This window comes from Amphiura filiformis, chromosome 2 (genome assembly GCF_039555335.1).
Source record: "Amphiura filiformis chromosome 2, Afil_fr2py, whole genome shotgun sequence".
Lineage (NCBI taxonomy): Eukaryota > Metazoa > Echinodermata > Ophiuroidea > Amphilepidida > Amphiuridae > Amphiura > Amphiura filiformis.
The window spans coordinates 85,307,470-85,329,506 of NC_092629.1; the positions used below are offsets into that span (position 1 = coordinate 85,307,470).

Genomic DNA, 22,037 nt, shown 5'->3' on the forward strand with positions numbered 1-22,037 from the left:
TTGTGACTAGAGGAATACATTGGAATGGTTTTTAACACAATTTGAGCAAGTTTGAAATTTGACCCTGTGCAAAAGTTCGATGACCTTTTACCCCCCTTGGGGCCAGTTTATAATTTTGGGAACATCCTGATTATGTTTTAGTATCATCTCAGGAACCTAAAAAAGTTGGTTTGGTTTGGTCCTGTGGGGTGCACAGAAAGTGGTCCTAGCTCCCCGAGTAATAAATATGCATCAGTGATACACCCTGCCCAGGATTTTAACAAAAGGCTAGCACAGGAAAGCTGCAGGATGGCGCACACCTTACTGTGTAAGGGAATTTCAATATTATGAGCCCTAACTTGTTGTGGTAATTCTAACAGGAGTCATTATGGTTTATTTTAATGTGAAATTTTTCTTTAGGTTTTGTGGATTAAATTTACCATGGAAAAGTAACATATATCCATCGTATCTGCAAAGGATTATGCTGTTTATGCAAATCCATCTCATCAATCAATTTTTTTTTTGACCAAAATTTGCAATTTCCATCTCTCTTTTAGTTTGATTTATACCAAAAGTAATGCCATTTTAGCATTAACATATTTTAAATTTTAAATGTAATTCACATGCATTTGCTGGAACAGTGGAACAACTTTGCAATTTTGCCCCTCCCTCCCCCTTGGAGATTTTGACAGGTGTCACTACCCCATTACGGGTTTATATGCCAACTGAAATCCAAACACTATGGGAGACATGACTTTAATCTTCCACACAGGGAGTGTGAATTTGAAATGGGATTACCTCAATGGCAAACTCCATTTGATATTTACACCCCCTGTATGAGAAATTAATGTCATGTCTTCCATAGGGATGTATTATTATTTAGCTGGAATAGCCCAACACAGCTTACTAGAGACAACGTTGCATTTGTATCTTGGACTAACCCACAGCATTAGAGAAGGAGAACCAGGACTCAACCGCCATCTTGATACAGACATGGAGCAAAAATTAGGGGTATTCGGGTTCCCTTGGAATGTGCTTGAGGCAATCGTTGTCATGCAAGCACAACATGAATGATGGGTGCATTTAAAAGACGCATGCGAAACCAAGACACATTAGATGAGACACAGAATTGTTTTTCGTTCGTCGCTGCGCACTGTCGGCAAGAACCCGAATACCCCTTACTTTCTACCCATTGCTGACGGTGTTATTGAACTCGGCGGTAAGTAGTCCAGGTTCTCCATCTCTAATTCTGTGCACTAACCTCAATGCTATCCCCAGCTTCATCAAGAGCAGCAACAGTAGACTGTAATGTCAGATCTATCTTTACATTAAAGGGTTCCTCAACATCAACTTTCAGTATACAACCTGGAAAAACAAAGAGATACAGGACAGCCATAATATGGTAAAATGGTGTATCTTATATTTAAGCACCAGAAACATATTTGTTCCATCTTTGGATCAACTGTCGATACTGCTTCAATGCCTGTTATTAAATGAACTATCAACTAATTAATCAGATTTAACACATAATTTACATTGGTCAATATCACTGCAGGTGCAAATTACTATTTTATCACAATTAACGATAGTAAATTATTTAATTTCGTAATTAATGAGGATCGACAAAGCATTGATGATTGATCGAAAGATCTAACTAATTTGTTTCTATTGCCTTACTTCACTATTAACATATTGCATCCTTGTGCCATTGCTTTGGTCAACTTTTTTACATACATACATACATACATTAAATTCTTATAAGGCGCAATATCCAGTATGATCAAGGCGCCATACAAAATACAACAAATAATACCACATGGAATATAATACAAAGCAAAAATACAAATTCAGATTAAAACAAATGAGTTTTCAAGAGTTTTTTGAAAACTGCAATTGAGCAGGCATTTCTCACACGCTGCGGAAGTGAGTTCCAAAGTGATGGGCCTGCAACAGAGAAGGCTTGTTCACCTATACATTTCTTACTAAATGGTATTGCAAGAAGAGTCTTGTCTGTTGCAGACCGTGTAACCGAGCCGTTGAAGGACGATTTATGTGAGCAAGTAAGTTGGCAAGATATTCAGGACCACAGTCATTGAGACATTTGTAAACATGAAGACATATCTTAAATTGAATACGTTTTGTGACCGGTAACCAGTGCAGTTTTTTCAGAAGGGGTAATGGACTATCGAGTCTGGATGCATAGAAGATCAGTTTTGCCGCTCGGTTTTGAAGGGACTGGAGGCGAACTAGGTCTTTTTAATGACCTTCACATGATAATAGGATGTAACTTGTAAAGACAATAAGGGGAAGAAGATACATTCTTTTGCCAATATATCGTCGGCCGTATCACATAGTGACGTATTTGACATTTTTGACAATTTCATGTATTTTGGCAGAGTAAGTAAGCAGACAATACTCTTTAGAATGGCCAAATCCTAAATTTACACATGTTTTTCGATCATAGTGACGTACCTTTCCATTCGCCTGGCTGTTTGTAAAAATCGCAGTTTCACATAATTTGCTGTCGTAGTGCACGTTAGTAACCATTGGTTACTGCTCCAAGCCTGAGCTCATACACCTGTTCAATTTTGATATGCCATAGGCTTTGTGTTGTGATCATTTCGATCAGTGGTTCGTAACAAAGAAAGCGTGATCCAGTTGGCCTAGCAACGGTCATACCCAGGGGGCCACTCATATATAAAAGTTGTAAGCATGCGTGTGAATGCACTTCAGAAAAGCACCCTTAACAAGGACAACCATTGTGTCTTCAAAATGACCCTTAACAAGGATAATGGTTTGTTAACCATACCCTTAACAAGGACAAAGTTACAAGTGGATTAAATCCAACCCTTAGCAAGGATGCATGATCAATTTTGAAGAAAAAAGTAAAAGACATCAACTTTCAAGGTTTCTTATTTCCTTTATTATTATACTCTAATTGGACACTTCCTAACTGGGTTTGGTAGGCTTAGGCAACATAATTATCGCCTGCATTATTTAGGGCAGTATATTTTATTATGAAGATTGTAGGGGTAGGAATGTGATTAGATTTAACTACCCTTAGCATGGACACATGGTGTCAAAAATGACACCCTTATTTGCTATAATCAATGATTTTGAGGCTCTTAACACGGGCCCGTGCGGGCCCGTGTTGCAGTAGAAAAAACCACCCATATTCCGTGTTTTTGTTCACACGCATGCTTACAACTTTTTATATGAGTGGCCCCCCTGGGCGGTCATATTGCAACGTGCACTACGACAGCGAATTATCGACGTATTTGTCATTGTATTAGCATACTCATAACTGACATATTTTGATTACAATGAAATACAATGGGGTTATTTGTGTTGTATCTCACAATGTGTAATAATTGCCGTTTCACATACGGACAACATATTTGTTTCTTTAATGAATACTTGAATAAAGTGAAGCATCTATGACTGAAATAGATTTATAATATTATTAACTTGATTAATGTCTTCTTTAGACTGGAATGGTTTTTCTTCAACTAGATGGTAAATTTTAAGAGCACTGAAACAATAAATTGCTCAAAAACTTCAATGCTGTTTTTCTCAAAATACGCATTTTGCAAATACGTCACTATGTGATACGGCCGAGTAAATGTGAAAGTTTAGAAAGTTTAACCTCAACCATGGCAAAAAGAAGTAAATTGCTAGTGATATGTCCTTTTAACATATTAAGGGCAGTGGCAAGCCATGTGTCAATCCCAGGGGTGTCTATTCTTCCAGAAAATTGAAATTATTCCCTCACCCTTCCGCGCTGTGTCACATCCGTCCTCAAATTCTTCCCCAAAAATGGACCCAAAAGGGAAAATTTTAGGTTGGTTGCTATCTACAATAACATTATGTACTTTTCCTTCTTTTCTTGTTCCCTGCCTGACCTGTGTTGTCAGACCCAGAAACTTCTTTATACAACTGTTAGGCTAAGTTGTGAGTTGTTCTATTCTGTCTTCCCTAAAAACATCAAAATTCTTTCCCAGATGGTACAGTCTGGACACTGAAACATTGCATCTAAGGACTAATGGTTCAAAGGGAAGACATGCTGTCAAACACCTCTAGGGTCTTTATTATTTTCTGAACTAGTTGTGATTTATTATTTACAGAGGTTTCAGAGTTCAGAGTTTCAGAGTGAGAGTTCAGCTTTTTTGTTTTGATTTTCAGCTTTTTTTGTTCCAGTACACTTGCTCTGTACTAAAGTATAGGATCTTCCAAATTGCAGCTTTTTGCTAGGTGTTTTTAGCTTTTTGCTAGCTGTTTTCAACGTTTTCAGCTCTTTTATATATGTGGTGACTCACATGCCCCTGATTTATTATAAAGCCTTAGAATTAAAATTCTGCTGTAGCATTGCCACTGAACTATTGCATCTAGGCCTAGGGAAGGATAATCAAGGATTTGGATCTGAAGCTGAGGTTTAAAAGGAATATATAAACTTGGACAATAGAGCTGTTAACTAATTGATGGTTCTGTCTTCCTTAGAATCCCAAATGCTTCCCTAGAATAGGCAAATGTCCAAACTAAAAAGAAAATGGATTTTGTATGAAATATGCAAAGCAGAGCTCCCTTAATCTTTGTGTGCATTATACATTTGTAAATATTATTGCCTAATAGTATGACCACTAGTCACTATTGCCCAGGCAGGAAGAACTACTGACCCAACTGTTCCCTGTTTTATGCTAAAGTCCATGGTTTCCCTCAGAATAATTATTTTTGGGATGGGAATGGGTAAAAGCCAAGGGAGCACTACATGTATGCTAATGCTATGTACCCATTATAATTCTTCCCTAAATGACACTTGATGAATTCACCTACATGTACCCTGTAGAGCAGTCACTGCCAGCCAGTGACCATCTAATACATGTTCCAGTTATACATTTTTCCCCAAATTTATTTTTAATCTTCCTTGAATCCTGATGACTTTCTTCTGTTTTTCCCTCTATTTTTTTTTTTTTTTTTCAAAATGCAAAATTCTTCCCCAAAGGGGTAAAATTATTCCCTCCCCTTTGGGGGCGATTAACGGAAGAATAGATGCCCCTGGAACTCAATCCAAGTAACAAGCCAAGTGGCAAGCCAAGTGACAAGCCAAGTGGCAATTGCCCCCTGTGAGAAGTCTGCAGTAGATAGCAGCTTGCGTAAACAAATGGGGTATTTTAAGTTGCTTTTCTCTAAATGTTGCTATCTTCAGTAGATAGCAGTTTGCTTAGCAAAGCAAATCTAGTCTATCATTTATTTCCTAAAATTTGCTTATCTTCGGTAACAAGCCCCTAAGCAAATGGTATAGCATGATCTTAATGTTGCTATCTTCAGTAGATAGCAGACTGCTAAGCAAAACACAAAGGTCTACCGAGTTTATTTCAGTTAATGTTGCTATCCTCTTTCATGTTGATTTCTAAATGTTCCTATCTTCGGTAGATAGCAGACTGCTAAGCAAAACACACAGGTCTACCATGTTTATTTCAGTTAATGTTTCTATCCTCTTTCATGTTGATTTCTAAATTTTGCTATCTTCAGTAGATAGCAGACTGCTAAGCAAAACACACAGGTCTACCATGTTTATTTGAGTTAACGTTTCTATCCTCTTTCATCTTGATTTCTAAATTTTGCTATCTTCAGTAGATAGCAGACTGCTAAGCAAAACACACAGGTCTACCATGTTTATTTGAGCTAATGTTTCTATCCTCTTTCATGTTGATTTCTAAATGTTGCTATCTTGGTAGATAGCAGACTGTTAGCAAAACACACAGGTCTACCATGTTTATTTCAGTTAATGTTTCTATCCTCTATCATGTTGATTTCTAAATTTTGCTATCTTCAGTAGATAGCAGACTGCTAAGTAAAACACACAGGTCTACCATGTTTATTTGAGGTAATGTTTCTATCCTCTTTCATGTTGGTTTATAAATTTTGCTATCTTCAGTAGATAGCAGACTGCTAAGCAAAACACACAGGGTTTACTATGTTTATTCGAGTTAATGTTTTTTTCCTCTTTCATGTTGATTTCTAAATTTTGCTATCTTCAGTAGATAGCAGACTGCTAAGCAAAACACACAGGTCTACCGAGTTTATTTGAGTTAATGTTTCTATCATCTTTCATGTTGATTTATAATTTTGCTATCTTCAGTAGATAGCAGACTGCTAAGCAAAACACACAGGTCTACCATGTTTATATGAGTTAATGTTTCTTTCTATCCTCTTATCATGTTGATTTCTAAATTTTGCTATCTTCAGTAGATAGCAGACTGCTAACCAAAACACACATGTCTACCATGTTTATTTGAGTTAATCTTTCTATCCTCTATCATGTTGATTTCTAAATTTTGTTATCTTCAGTAGATAGCAGACTGCTAAGCAAAACACACAGGTCTACCGAGTTTATTTGAGTCAATATTGCTATCCTCTTTCATGTTGATTTCTAAATTTTGCTATCTTCAGTAGATAGCAGACTGCTAAACAAAACACACATGTCTACCATGTTTGTTTTGAGTTAATGTTTCTATCCTCTTTCATGTTGATTTCTAAATTTTGCTATCTTCAGTAGATAGCAGACTGCTAAGCAAAACACACAGGGTGTACAATGTTTATTTGAGTAATAATGTTGCTATCCTCTTTCATGTTAATTTCTAAATTTTGCTATCTTCAGTAGATAGCAGACTGCTAAGCAAAACACACAGGGTTTACTATGTTTATTCGAGTTAATGTTTTTTTCCTCTTTCATGTTGATTTCTAAATTTTGCTATCTTCAGTAGATAGCAGACTGCTAAGCAAAACACACAGGTCTACCGAGTTTATTTGAGTCAATATTGCTATCCTCTTTCATGTTGATTTCTAAATTTTGCTATCTTCAGTAGATAGCAGACTGCTAAGCAAAACACACATGTCTACCATGTTTGTTTTGAGTTAATGTTTCTATCCTCTTTCATGTTGATTTCTAAATTTTGCTATCTTCAGTAGATAGCAGACTGCTAAGCAAAACACACAGGGTGTACAATGTTTATTTGAGTAATAATGTTGCTATCCTCTTTCATGTTAATTTCTAAATTTTGCTATCTTCAGTAGATAGCAGACTGCTAAGCAAAACACACAGGGTTTACTATGTTTATTCGAGTTAATGTTTTTTTCCTCTTTCATGTTGATTTCTAAATTTTGCTATCTTCAGTAGATAGCAGACTGCTAAGCATAACACACAGGTCTACCGAGTTTATTTGAGTTAATGTTTCTATCATCTTTCATGTTGATTTATAATTTTGCTATCTTCAGTAGATAGCAGACTGCTAAGCAAAACACACAGGTCTACCGAGTTTATTTGAGTCAATATTGCTATCCTCTTTCATGTTGATTTCTAAATTTTGCTATCTTCAGTAGATAGCTGACTGCTAACCAAAACACACATGTCTACCATGTTTATTTGAGTTAATCTTTCTATCCTCTATCATGTTGATTTCTAAATTTTGTTATCTTCAGTAGATAGCAGACTGCTAAGCAAAACACACAGGTCTACCGAGTTTATTTGAGTCAATATTGCTATCCTCTTTCATGTTGATTTCTAAATTTTGCTATCTTCAGTAGATAGCAGACTGCTAAGCAAAACACACATGTCTACCATGTTTGTTTTGAGTTAATGTTTCTATCCTCTTTCATGTTGATTTCTAAATTTTGCTATCTTCAGTAGATAGCAGACTGCTAAGCAAAACACACAGGTCTACCATGTTTACTTGAGTTAATGTTTCTATCCTCTATCATGTTGATTTCTTAATTTTGCTATCTTCAGTAGATAGCAGACTCTTGACTGCTAAGCAAAACACACAGGGTGTAGCATGTTTATTTGAGTAATAATGCTTCTATCCTCTTTCGTGTTGATTTCTAAATGTTGCTATCTTGGTAGATAGCAGACTGCTAAGTAAAACACACAGGTCTACCAATTTTATTTGAGTTAATGTTTCTATCCTCTATCATGTTGATTTCAAAATGTTGCTATCTTCAGTAGATAGCAGACTGCTAAGCAAAACACAAAGGTCTACCATGTTTATTTGAGTTAATGTTTCTATCCTCTATCATGTTGATTTCAAAATTTTGCTATCTTCAGTAGATAGCAGACTGCTAAGCAAAACACAGGTCTACCATGTTTATTTGAGTTAATGTTTCTATCCTCTATCATGTTGATTTCTAAATGTTCCTATCTTCGGTAGGTAGCAGACTGCTAAGCAAAACACACAGGTCTACCATGTTTATTTCAGTTAATGTTGCTATCCTCTTTCATGTTGATTTCTAAATTTTGCTATCTTCAGTAGATAGCAGACTGCTAAGCAAAACACACAGGTCTACCATGTTTATTTGAGTTAATGTTTCTATCCTCTATCATGTTGATTTCTAAATTTTGCTATCTTCAGTAGATAGCAGACTGCTAAACAAAACACACAGGTCTACCATGTTTATTTGAGTTAATGTTTCTATCCTCTTTCATGTTGATTTTTAAATTTTGCTATCTTCAGTAGATAGCAGACTGCTAAGCAAAACACACAGGTCTACCATGTTTATATGAGTTAATGTTTCTATCATCTTTCATGTTGGTTTATAAATTTTGCTATCTTCAGTAGATAGCAGACTGCTAAGCAAAACACACAGGTCTACCATGTTTATATGAGTTAATGTTTCTATCCTCTTTCATGTTGATTTCTAAATTTTGCTATCTTCGGTAGATAGCAGACTGCTAAGCAAAACACACAGGTCTACCATGTTTATTTGAGGTAATGTTTCTATCCTCTTTCATGTTGGTTTATAAATTTTGCTATCTTCAGTAGATAGCAGACTGCTAAGCAAAACACACAGGTCTACCATGTTTATATGAGTTAATGTTTCTATCCTCTTTCATGTTGGTTTATAAATTTTGCTATCTTCAGTAGATAGCAGACTGCTAAACAAAACACACAGGTCTACCATGTTTATATGAGTTAATGTTTCTATCCTCTTTCATGTTGATTTCTAAATTTTGCTATCTTCGGTAGATAGCAGACTGCTAAGCAAAACACACAGGTCTACCATGTTTATTTGAGGTAATGTTTCTATCCTCTTTCATGTTGGTTTATAAATTTTGCTATCTTCAGTAGATAGCAGACTGCTAAGCAAAACACACAGGTCTACCATGTTTATATGAGTTAATGTTTCTATCCTCTTTCATGTTGGTTTATAAATTTTGCTATCTTCAGTAGATAGCAGATGCTAATCAAAACACACAGGTCTACCATGTTTATTTGAGTTAATGTTTCTATCCTCTTTCATGACGATTTCTAAATTTTGCTATCTTCAGTAGATAGCAGACTGCTAAACAAAACACACAGGTCTACCGAGTTTATTTGAGTCAATATTGCTATCCTCTTTCATGTTGATTTCTAAATTTTGCTATCTTCAGTAGATAGCAGACTGCTAAACAAAACACACAGGTCTACCGAGTTTATTTGAGTCAATATTGCTATCCTCTTTCATGTTGATTTCTAAATTTTGCTATCTTCAGTAGATAGCAGACTGCTAAGCAAAACACACATGTCTACCATGTTTGTTTTGAGTTAATGTTTCTATCCTCTATCATGTTGATTTCTTAATTTTGCTATCTTCAGTAGATAGCAGACTCTTGACTGCTAAGCAAAACACACAGGGTGTAGCATGTTTATTTGAGTAATAATGCTTCTATCCTCTTTCGTGTTGATTTCTAAATTTTGCTATCTTCAGTAGATAGCAGACTGCTAAGCAAAACACACAGGGTTTACTATGTTTATTCGAGTTAATGTTTTTTCCTCTTTCATGTTGATTTCTAAATTTTGCTATCTTCAGTAGATAGCAGACTGCTAAGCAAAACACACAGGTCTACCGAGTTTATTTGAGTTAATGTTTCTATCATCTTTCATGTTGATTTATAATTTTGCTATCTTCAGTAGATAGCAGACTGCTAAGCAAAACACACAGGTCTACCATGTTTATATGAGTTAATGTTTCTTTCTATCCTTTATCATGTTGATTTCTAAATTTTGCTATCTTCAGTAGATAGCAGACTGCTAACCAAAACACACATGTCTACCATGTTTATTTGAGTTAATCTTTCTATCCTCTATCATGTTGATTTCTAAATTTTGTTATCTTCAGTAGATAGCAGACTGCTAAGCAAAACACACAGGTCTACCGAGTTTATTTGAGTCAATATTGCTATCCTCTTTCATGTTGATTTCTAAATTTTGCTATCTTCAGTAGATAGCAGACTGCTAAGCAAAACACACATGTCTACCATGTTTGTTTTGAGTTAATGTTTCTATCCTCTTTCATGTTGATTTCTAAATTTTGCTATCTTCAGTAGATAGCAGACTGCTAAGCAAAACACACAGGGTGTACAATGTTTATTTGAGTAATAATGTTGCTATCCTCTTTCATGTTAATTTCTAAATTTTGCTATCTTCAGTAGATAGCAGACTGCTAAGCAAAACACACAGGGTTTACTATGTTTATTCGAGTTAATGTTTTTTTCCTCTTTCATGTTGATTTCTAAATTTTGCTATCTTCAGTAGATAGCAGACTGCTAACCAAATCACCCAGTTCTACCGAGTTTATTTGTGTCAATATTGCTATCCTCTTTCATGTTGATTTCTAAATTTTGCTATCTTCAGTAGATAGCAGACTGCTAAACAAAACACACATGTCTACCATGTTTGTTTTGAGTTAATGTTTCTATCCTCTTTCATGTTGATTTCTAAATTTTGCTATCTTCAGTAGATAGCAGACTGCTAAGCAAAACACACAGGGTGTACAATGTTTATTTGAGTAATAATGTTGCTATCCTCTTTCATGTTAATTTCTAAATTTTGCTATCTTCAGTAGATAGCAGACTGCTAAGCAAAACACACAGGGTTTACTATGTTTATTCGAGTTAATGTTTTTTTCCTCTTTCATGTTGATTTCTAAATTTTGCTATCTTCAGTAGATAGCAGACTGCTAAGCAAAACACACAGGTCTACCGAGTTTATTTGAGTTAATGTTTCTATCATCTTTCATGTTGATTTATAATTTTGCTATCTTCAGTAGATAGCAGACTGCTAAGCAAAACACACAGGTCTACCGAGTTTATTTGAGTCAATATTGCTATCCTCTTTCATGTTGATTTCTAAATTTTGCTATCTTCAGTAGATAGCTGACTGCTAACCAAAACACACATGTCTACCATGTTTATTTGAGTTAATCTTTCTATCCTCTATCATGTTGATTTCTAAATTTTGTTATCTTCAGTAGATAGCAGACTGCTAAGCAAAACACACAGGTCTACCGAGTTTATTTGAGTCAATATTGCTATCCTCTTTCATGTTGATTTCTAAATTTTGCTATCTTCAGTAGATAGCAGACTGCTAAGCAAAACACACATGTCTACCATGTTTGTTTTGAGTTAATGTTTCTATCCTCTTTCATGTTGATTTCTAAATTTTGCTATCTTCAGTAGATAGCAGACTGCTAAGTAAAACACACAGGTCTACCATGTTTACTTGAGTTAATGTTTCTATCCTCTATCATGTTGATTTCTTAATTTTGCTATCTTCAGTAGATAGCAGACTCTTGACTGCTAAGCAAAACACACAGGGTGTAGCATGTTTATTTGAGTAATAATGCTTCTATCCTCTTTCGTGTTGATTTCTAAATGTTGCTATCTTCGGTAGATAGCAGACTGCTAAGTAAAACACACAGGTCTACCAATTTTATTTGAGTTAATGTTTCTATCCTCTATCATGTTGATTTCAAAATGTTGCTATCTTCAGTAGATAGCAGACTGCTAAGCAAAACACAAAGGTCTACCATGTTTATTTGAGTTAATGTTTCTATCCTCTATCATGTTGATTTCAAAATTTTGCTATCTTCAGTAGATAGCAGACTGCTAAAAAACACAGGTCTACCATGTTTATTTGAGTTAATGTTTCTATCCTCTATCATGTTGATTTCTAAATGTTCCTATCTTCGGTAGGTAGCAGACTGCTAAGCAAAACACACAGGTCTACCATGTTTATTTCAGTTAATGTTGCTATCCTCTTTCATGTTGATTTCTAAATTTTGCTATCTTCAGTAGATAGCAGACTGCTAAGCAAAACACACAGGTCTACCATGTTTATTTGAGTTAATGTTTCTATCCTCTATCATGTTGATTTCTAAATTTTGCTATCTTCAGTAGATAGCAGACTGCTAAGCAAAACACACAGGTCTACCATGTTTATTTCAGTTAATGTTGCTATCCTCTTTCATGTTGATTTTTAAATTTTGCTATCTTCAGTAGACAGCAGACTGCTAAGCAAAACACACAGGTCTACCATGTTTATATGAGTTAATGTTTCTATCATCTTTCATGTTGGTTTATAAATTTTGCTATCTTCAGTAGATAGCAGACTGCTAAACAAAACACACAGGTCTACCATGTTTATATGAGTTAATGTTTCTATCCTCTTTCATGTTGATTTCTAAATTTTGCTATCTTCGGTAGATAGCAGACTGCTAAGCAAAACACACAGGTCTACCATGTTTATTTGAGGTAATGTTTCTATCCTCTTTCATGTTGGTTTATAAATTTTGCTATCTTCAGTAGATAGCAGACTGCTAAGCAAAACACACAGGTCTACCATGTTTATATGAGTTAATGTTTCTATCCTCTTTCATGTTGGTTTATAAATTTTGCTATCTTCAGTAGATAGCAGACTGCTAAGCAAAACACACAGGTCTACCATGTTTATATGAGTTAATGTTTCTATCCTCTTTCATGTTGATTTCTAAATTTTGCTATCTTCGGTAGATAGCAGACTGCTAAGCAAAACACACAGGTCTACCATGTTTATTTGAGGTAATGTTTCTATCCTCTTTCATGTTGGTTTATAAATTTTGCTATCTTCAGTAGATAGCAGACTGCTAAACAAAACACACAGGTCTACCATGTTTATATGAGTTAATGTTTCTATCCTCTTTCATGTTGGTTTATAAATTTTGCTATCTTCAGTAGATAGCAGATGCTAATCAAAACACACAGGTCTACCATGTTTATTTGAGTTAATGTTTCTATCCTCTTTCATGACGATTTCTAAATTTTGCTATCTTCAGTAGATAGCAGACTGCTAAGCAAAACACACAGGTCTACCGAGTTTATTTGAGTCAATATTGCTATCCTCTTTCATGTTGATTTCTAAATTTTGCTATCTTCAGTAGATAGCAGACTGCTAAGCAAAACACACAGGTCTACCGAGTTTATTTGAGTCAATATTGCTATCCTCTTTCATGTTGATTTCTAAATTTTGCTATCTTCAGTAGATAGCAGACTGCTAAGCAAAACACACATGTCTACCATGTTTGTTTTGAGTTAATGTTTCTATCCTCTATCATGTTGATTTCTTAATTTTGCTATCTTCAGTAGATAGCAGACTCTTGACTGCTAAGCAAAACACACAGGGTGTAGCATGTTTATTTGAGTAATAATGCTTCTATCCTCTTTCGTGTTGATTTCTAAATTTTGCTATCTTCAGTAGATAGCAGACTGCTAAGCAAAACACACAGGTCTACCATGTTTATTTGAGTTAATGTTTCTATCCTCTTTCATGTTGATTTCTTAATTTTGCTATCTTCAGTAGAGAGCAGACTGCTAAGCAAAACACACAGGTCTACCATGTTTGTTTGAGTTAATGTTTCTATCCTCTATCATGTTGATTTCTAATTTTTTCTATCTTCAGTAGATAGCAGACTACTAAGCAAAACACAAAGGTCTACCGAGTTTATTTGGGTTAATGTTTCTATCTTCTATCATGTTGATTTTTAAATGTTGCTATCTTCAGTAGATAGCAGACTGCTAAGCAAAACACACAGGTCTACCATGTTTATATGAGTTAATGTTTCTTTCTATCCTCTTTCATGTTGATTTCAAAATTTTGCTATCTTCAGTAGATAGCAGACTGCTAAGCAAAACACACAGGTCTACCATGTTTATTTGAGTTAATGTTTCTTTCTATCCTCTTTCATGTTGATTTCTAAATTTTGCTATCTTCAGTAGATAGCAGACTGCTAAGCAAAACACACAGGTCTACCATGTTTATATGAGTTAATGTTTCTTTCTATCCTCTTTCATGTTGATTTCTAAATTTTGCTATCTTCAGTAGATAGCAGACTGCTAAGCAAAACACACAGGTCTACCGAGTTTATTTGAGTTAATGTTGGTATCCTCTATCATGTTGATTTCTAAATGTTCCTATCTTCGGTAGGTAGCAGACTGCTAAGCAAAACACACAGGTCTACCATGTTTATTTCAGTTAATGTTGCTATCCTCTTTCATGTTGATTTCTAAATTTTGCTATCTTCAGTAGATAGCAGACTGCTAAGCAAAACACACAGGTCTACCATGTTTATTTGAGTTAATGTTTCTATCCTCTATCATGTTGATTTCTAAATTTTGCTATCTTCAGTAGATAGCAGACTGCTAAGCAAAACACACAGGTCTACCATGTTTATATGAGTTAATGTTTCTTTCTATCCTCTTTCATGTTGGTTTATAAATTTTGCTATCTTCAGTAGATAGCAGACTGCTAAGCAAAACACAAAGGTCTACCGAGTTTATTTGAGTTAATGTTGGTATCCTCTATCATGTTGATTTCTAAATGTTCCTATCTTGGTAGGTAGCAGACTGCTAAGCAAAACACACAGGTCTACCATGTTTATTTCAGTTAATGTTGCTATCCTCTTTCATGTTGATTTCTAAATTTTGCTATCTTCAGTAGATAGCAGACTGCTAAGCAAAACACACAGGTCTACCATGTTTATTTGAGTTAATGTTTCTATCCTCTATCATGTTGATTTCTAAATTTTGCTATCTTCAGTAGATAGCAGACTGCCAAGCAAAACACACAGGTCTACCATGTTTATTTGAGTTAATGTTGCTATCCTCTTTCATGTTGATTTTTAAATTTTGCTATCTTCAGTAGACAGCAGACTGCTAAGCAAAACACACAGGTCTACCATGTTTATATGAGTTAATGTTTCTATCATCTTTCATGTTGGTTTATAAATTTTGCTATCTTCAGTAGATAGCAGACTGCTAAGCAAAACACACAGGTCTACCATGTTTATATGAGTTAATGTTTCTATCCTCTTTCATGTTGATTTCTAAATTTTGCTATCTTCGTAGATAGCAGACTGCTATGCAAAACACACAGGTCTACCATGTTTATTTGAGGTAATGTTTCTATCCTCTTTCATGTTGGTTTATAAATTTTGCTATCTTCAGTAGATAGCAGACTGCTAAGCAAAACACACAGGTCTACCATGTTTATATGAGTTAATGTTTCTATCCTCTTTCATGTTGGTTTATAAATTTTGCTATCTTCAGTAGATAGCAGACTGCTAAACAAAACACACAGGTCTACCATGTTTATATGAGTTAATGTTTCTATCCTCTTTCATGTTGATTTCTAAATTTTGCTATCTTCGGTAGATAGCAGACTGCTAAGCAAAACACACAGGTCTACCATGTTTATTTGAGGTAATGTTTCTATCCTCTTTCATGTTGGTTTATAAATTTTGCTATCTTCAGTAGATAGCAGACTGCTAAGCAAAACACACAGGTCTACCATGTTTATATGAGTTAATGTTTCTATCCTCTTTCATGTTGGTTTATAAATTTTGCTATCTTCAGTAGATAGCAGATGCTAATCAAAACACACAGGTCTACCATGTTTATTTGAGTTAATGTTTCTATCCTCTTTCATGACGATTTCTAAATTTTGCTATCTTCAGTAGATAGCAGACTGCTAAACAAAACACACAGGTCTACCGAGTTTATTTGAGTTAATATTGCTATCCTCTTTCATGTTGATTTCTAAATTTTGCTATCTTCAGTAGATAGCAGACTGCTAAGCAAAACACACAGGTCTACCGAGTTTATTTGAGTCAATATTGCTATCCTCTTTCATGTTGATTTCTAAATTTTGCTATCTTCAGTAGATAGCAGACTGCTAAACAAAACACACATGTCTACCATGTTTGTTTTGAGTTAATGTTTCTATCCTCTATCATGTTGATTTCTTAATTTTGCTATCTTCAGTAGATAGCAGACTCTTGACTGCTAAGCAAAACACACAGGGTGTAGCATGTTTATTTGAGTAATAATGCTTCTATCCTCTTTCGTGTTGATTTCTAAATTTTGCTATCTTCAGTAGATAGCAGACTGCTAAGCAAAACACACAGGTCTACCATGTTTATTTGAGTTAATGTTTCTATCCTCTTTCATGTTGATTTCTTAATTTTGCTATCTTCAGTAGAGAGCAGACTGCTAAGCAAAACACACAGGTCTACCATGTTTATTTGAGTTAATGTTTCTATCCTCTATCATGTTGATTTCTAATTTTTTTTTCTATCTTCAGTAGATAGCAGACTACTAAGCAAAACACAAAAGGTCTACCGAGTTTATTTGGGTTAATGTTTCTATCTTCTATCATGTTGATTTTTAAATGTTGCTATCTTCAGTAGATAGCAGACTGCTAAGCAAAACACACAGGTCTACCATGTTTATATGAGTTAATGTTTCTTTCTATCCTTTATCATGTTGATTTCTAAATTTTGCTATCTTCAGTAGAGAGCAGTCTGCTAAGCAAACACAGGTCTACCATGTTTATTTGAGTTAATGTTTCTTTCTATCCTTTATCATGTTGATTTCTAAATTTTGCTATCTTCAGTAGATAGCAGACTGCTAAGCAAAACACACAGGTCTACCATGTTTATATGAGTTAATGTTTCTATCCTCTATCATGTTGATTTCTAATTTTTTCTATCTTCAGTAGATAGCAGACTACTAAGCAAAACACAAAGGTCTACCGAGTTTATTTGGGTTAATGTTTCTATCTTCTATCATGTTGATTTTTAAATGTTGCTATCTTCAGTAGATAGCAGACTGCCAAGCAAAACACACAGGTCTACCATGTTTATATGAGTTAATGTTTCTTTCTATCCTTTATCATGTTGATTTCTAAATTTTGCTATCTTCAGTAGATAGCAGACTGCTAAGCAAAACACAGGTCTACCATGTTTATTTGAGTTAATGTTTCTTTCTATCCTTTATCATGTTGATTTCTAAATTTTGCTATCTTCAGTAGATAGCAGACTGCTAAGCAAAACACAGGTCTACCATGTTTATTTGAGTTAATGTTTCTTTCTATCCTTTATCATGTTGATTTCTAAATTTTGCTATCTTCAGTAGATAGCAGACTGCTAAGCAAAACACACAGGTCTACCATGTTTATTTGAGTTAATGTTTCTATCCTCTATCATGTTGATTTCTAAATTTTGCTATCTTCAGTAGATAGCAGACTGCTAAGCGAAACACACAGGTCTACCATGTTTATTTGAGTTAATGTTTCTATCCTCTTTCATGTTGATTTCTAAATTTTGCTATCTTCGGTAGATAGCAGACTGCTAAGCAAAACACACAGGTCTACCATGTTTATTTGAGTAATAATGTTGCTATCCTCTTTCATGTTGATTTCTAAATTTTGCTATCTTCAGTAGATAGCAGACTGCTAAGCAAAACACACAGGTCTACCATGTTTATTTGAGTAATAATGTTGCTATCCTCTTTCATGTTGATTTCTAAATGTTGCTATCTTCAGTAGATAGCAGACTGCTAAGCAAAACACACAGGTCTACCATGTTTATTTGAGTTAATGTTTCTATCCTCTATCATGTTGATTTCTTAATTTTGCTATCTTCAGTAGACAGCAGACTGCTTAGCAAAACATACAGGGTCTATCATGTTTGAGTAATAATGTTGCTATCTACTGTAAACGGCAGATTACTTAGCCAAGTACATTTGTATTCTCTTTCATGTAGATTTTCTTAATGTTGCTATCAGATTGCAGAGCATAACGAATAAGGTTTACTATATTTATTTGCATAATGTTGCTATCTTCAGTAAATAGCATCTTGCTTAGTCAAACAAATAGGGTTTTTCATGTTGGTTTTCACTAAATGTTGCTGTTTTCAGTAGATAGTAGTTTACTTATCAAAACGCATAGGTCCGATTTCCTGAAGCTTGGCTAGTGATCAGGCATCCTAAGCCAGTAAGCTAGCCCTACCAATGTGGATCCATTTTATTGATTTATTCAAGGTGATATACGACATGAAATTTACAAACTAATTGGGCTTAAGCCTGGTGGCTTGGGAAGCCTGACCACTAGCCATGCTTCAAAAAAAAACTGGCCCATAGACTCTTATCATCAACTAAAAAAAAACATTTTGTCTCTTCCACAGACAGCAATTTGCTTAGCAAAATTCCTTTATAAATTCTTTCATATTGATTTGATCTTAATATTGCTATCTTCAGTAGATAGCAGATGCCTTTCCCATATGGTCCACTAAAGTGAAAAGTAAACAGTGCTATGTTTAGTTTAGTTTTTTATTTGACCCTGAACAGTGCATCAGAGAAATACATGATAAACATATTAATGATCAAACATACATAAAACAGATGATTACAAAGCAAGAAAAACTTACAAACAATAATTATTAGATATCAGTCAATTTTACCAAACACATGGGGATACCATGTTGCTGTTGCTATCTACAGTAGATAGCAGGTCACTTACCAAACACATAAATAAGAAAAGAATAACCTTAGAGAAATGTTTGCAATATTCTCAGCTCCATACCTGTTGCAGTAGCCACATCAGTGCATTCAAACAGGTTGAAATCAAACCCAAATACACCTGTTGCTTCCAATGGCATATCGAGGGTAAGCTGTGTGATGTCCAGTAGCAGTACAAACTCATAGTCCCAACTCTGTAAGCAGTAATCGGGGTCTCGCATGGTGTTACATGGTGGAGTGTTGGCTAGCACAGACGGAGGCTGAAAATAATCAGATATCAAGCTACAGATTAAGGCTGAAAGAACAGCTGGATAAACAGTTACCATAGGGTAAAATAAAAGGCACTAAATTTAATGCCCACGTGACCCATGGGCACCGCCATACCAAGACCACCAAGTGATCAGTAGATGTGCTACAATGCTAAGAGATAGGAATTTTTCAGACAAATATCATCAAAATTGCTGAAAATTTAATGTGCAACTTAATTAAAAATTGGGAGATTCTGTTTTTTTAGTATGTTTTCATGAACTAAATTTGGAAAGTTTTGGTCGACGGAAAAAAAAAGTTATCGACGGAAACTCTTACAATAATACTACAAAGTTGCAAAAAAATGACAAGTTTGCTAGAAAATTTGAAATACACAGGAAGACCCCCGCTGTGCCAAAGGTCACTTTTCCAGACATCCTGCCTAGATGCTGTAATGTCTGCGCCCATGTGGTCACGTGGGCAATAAATTAAGTGCCTTTATTTAAATGCCCTAAGACGACTTATAAACTCATCATTCCAATTTGGTATGTGAGTATGTGACGGTTTCTCAGATTTGCAGAACACTTTATTCATGGGAATACACTTTTTTTCCAACGGTAGATGATTAAATTGTGCTGCTTGGATGAAGTTATGATGAGATTAGGCTTTTGTCCCACAAAATTAAACGCACTCAAACACCATGATGCAATCACCTAAATGCTGATTGTCCCCCTCGAGGATTAGTAGGCTCATGTTAACCCCATGAGAACTGCCTGCCGATTGGCCAAAAAGAAGTTTTCATTATCGATTGGACCAATCAGCATTGTTAGAATCACTGATTGGTGATTAAAGTGAAGATATCACATAATTGACCAATCAGAGGCAATGTTAGATCAGCAGGTAGTGCTCAGGGGGATATAACTGAAAACTTACATCTTCTACAACTTCTGTCAAGGTATTTTCTGGATTTCTTGGTGTATAGGTAACAGTGTTGTCAATCCATACCAGCATAATAGCCTGCTCTATAGGGACATATGTAGTGAACCCCATAGTGAGTTTAGTGTGTTCAATATCTGGTGTTAAACCATCATCTAGAAGGACTGGTTCCACTATGGCATAGTCAAATATAGCAAATAGGTCAATGTGTTCAATTGCCTTAGATGTGATGATGAAACTGTAGGAAGAACAAATGACATGACTGTATTATTTCTCTATAGGGCCATGTAGTGAACCCCATAGTTTGGTGTGTTCAAGATCTGGTGTTAAACCATCATCAAGGAGGACTGGTTCTACTATGGCATAGTCAAATGTAGCAAATAGGTCAATGTGTTCTATTGCCTTAGATGTGATGATGAAACTGTAGAAACTAAGGAGTTAATTATATTATGGCTCTATAGGGACATATGTAGCCAACCCCATAGTGAGTTTGGTGCTTTCAATATCTAGTGTTAAACCATCATCAAGGAGGACCGGTTCCAATATGGCATAGTCAAATATAGCAAATAGGTCAATGCGTTCAATCGCCTTAGATGTGATGATGAAACTGTAGGAAGAACAAATTTACATGACTATATTATTTCTCTATAGGGCCATGTAGTAAACCCCATAGCAAGTTTGGTGCTTTCAATATCTGGTGTTAAACCATCATCAAGGAGGACCGGTTCCACTATGGCATAGTCAAATATAGCTAATAGGTCAATGGCCTTATATGTGATGATGAAACTGTAGAAAGAACAAATCACATGACTGTATTATTGTTCTATAGGGCCATGTAGTAAACCACATAGTGAGTTTGGTGTGTTCAAGATCTGGTGTTAAACCATCATCAAGGAGGACTGGTTCTACTATGGCATAGTCAAATGTAGCAAATAGGTCAATGTGTTCTATTGCCTTAGATGTGATGATGAAACTGTAGAAACTAGGGAGTTAATTATATTATGGCTCTATAGGGACATATGTAGCCAACCCCATAGTGAGTTTAGTGTGTTCAATATCTGGTGTTAAACCATCATCTAGGAGGACCGGTTCCACTATGGCATAGTCAAATATAGCAAATAGGTCAATGCGTTCAATGATGTGATGATGAAACTGTAGAAACAAGGGAGTTACCGTAATTATATTATGGCTCTATAGGGACATATATGTAGTGAAGAACGAGTGATGAGTGATATGGTTATAAAGCAATGCAGAACACCAAGATATCATTGTTTATGAAGGTTTTTACTTTACTGAAGCAGATGCCACACAGTGACATCGCCCCGATATCTTCATGGTAGAAATCGCCATGGTAGGTTGAATCCACAGCCACCCATGGCCATTTTATTCGGACCTTATGAGATGCATAATTAGCGAAGTGACCTGACTAAGGCTACTGACAATAACCGGGGTAATTGATTTCTCGCTGTGTGAGTAAGCTTGTATACGACATTTGCGGTCAATGGTTACGGTATACTGCCTCCACTGAGTAGTGAGTGCAGCAGACTATAGCCTGCTGCGCGCTGTAGCCATACAGGACCAACGCAATATAACATTAGAGTTTTGGTTAGATTTTGAGTTCAAAGCGCACGCCAATTGTCAAAGCGCACTAACGATTATCATATCTGTTCAACACGTATTTTCAAGTGTATGAGACCACATCTGGTTTCTTGAGAAAAAATCATTTGCGGGAGATATTCATCATTTTCTAACCCAGTATCCCGAAGATTTTCGTCCGATATCAAAATCGTGCATAGCAATTCACGTGTATCGATCCCGTGTATTCATTTTAGTGTCTCTGCTGCACCAAATAATTATTAGCCAGGCGATGTCGGTGTGTGCCTTTAATGGGAAAACTGCATGCCCTAGCTGTCATTTTTCACATTCAAGCTATAAAATGTATTAAAAGTTAGGTTTAAGGCGATTTAATACCCGATTTTCATCAGTACCCATCTTCTTTTTTTTTTTTTAAATTTATAAAGTATATAAATATGTTCATCATCTCATGTCCTGAACTTATAAAATATCTCTACATAAAAAGTGGTTTTAAACCATTTTAGAAAATCATTTTAGCCCTATATATTTTTTTTTGTTTACTGTATCCTGGTAACTGAGATGTGTGTTTCATAACAAACCATGATTTATTCTATTGAACATGTCCAAGTAGAATACATGAATAGAATACATTAAATCC

At 35.3% G+C, this 22,037-nt stretch overlaps 1 protein-coding gene across 1 annotated transcript in view; it reads right to left on the reverse strand.

Annotated features, from left to right (window-relative positions):
- Positions 1–22,037, reverse strand: part of LOC140144215 (uncharacterized) — a 95,140-nt gene that overhangs the window by 65,149 nt on the left and 7,954 nt on the right. The window contains exons 4-6 of the mRNA XM_072166032.1: positions 19,802–20,042; positions 18,687–18,882; positions 1,241–1,344 (exon numbers count right to left, since the gene is read on the reverse strand). Coding sequence (XP_072022133.1) covers positions 1,241–1,344; positions 18,687–18,882; positions 19,802–20,042 — 541 coding nt within the window. The remainder of the gene's footprint in view (positions 1–1,240; positions 1,345–18,686; positions 18,883–19,801; positions 20,043–22,037) is intronic.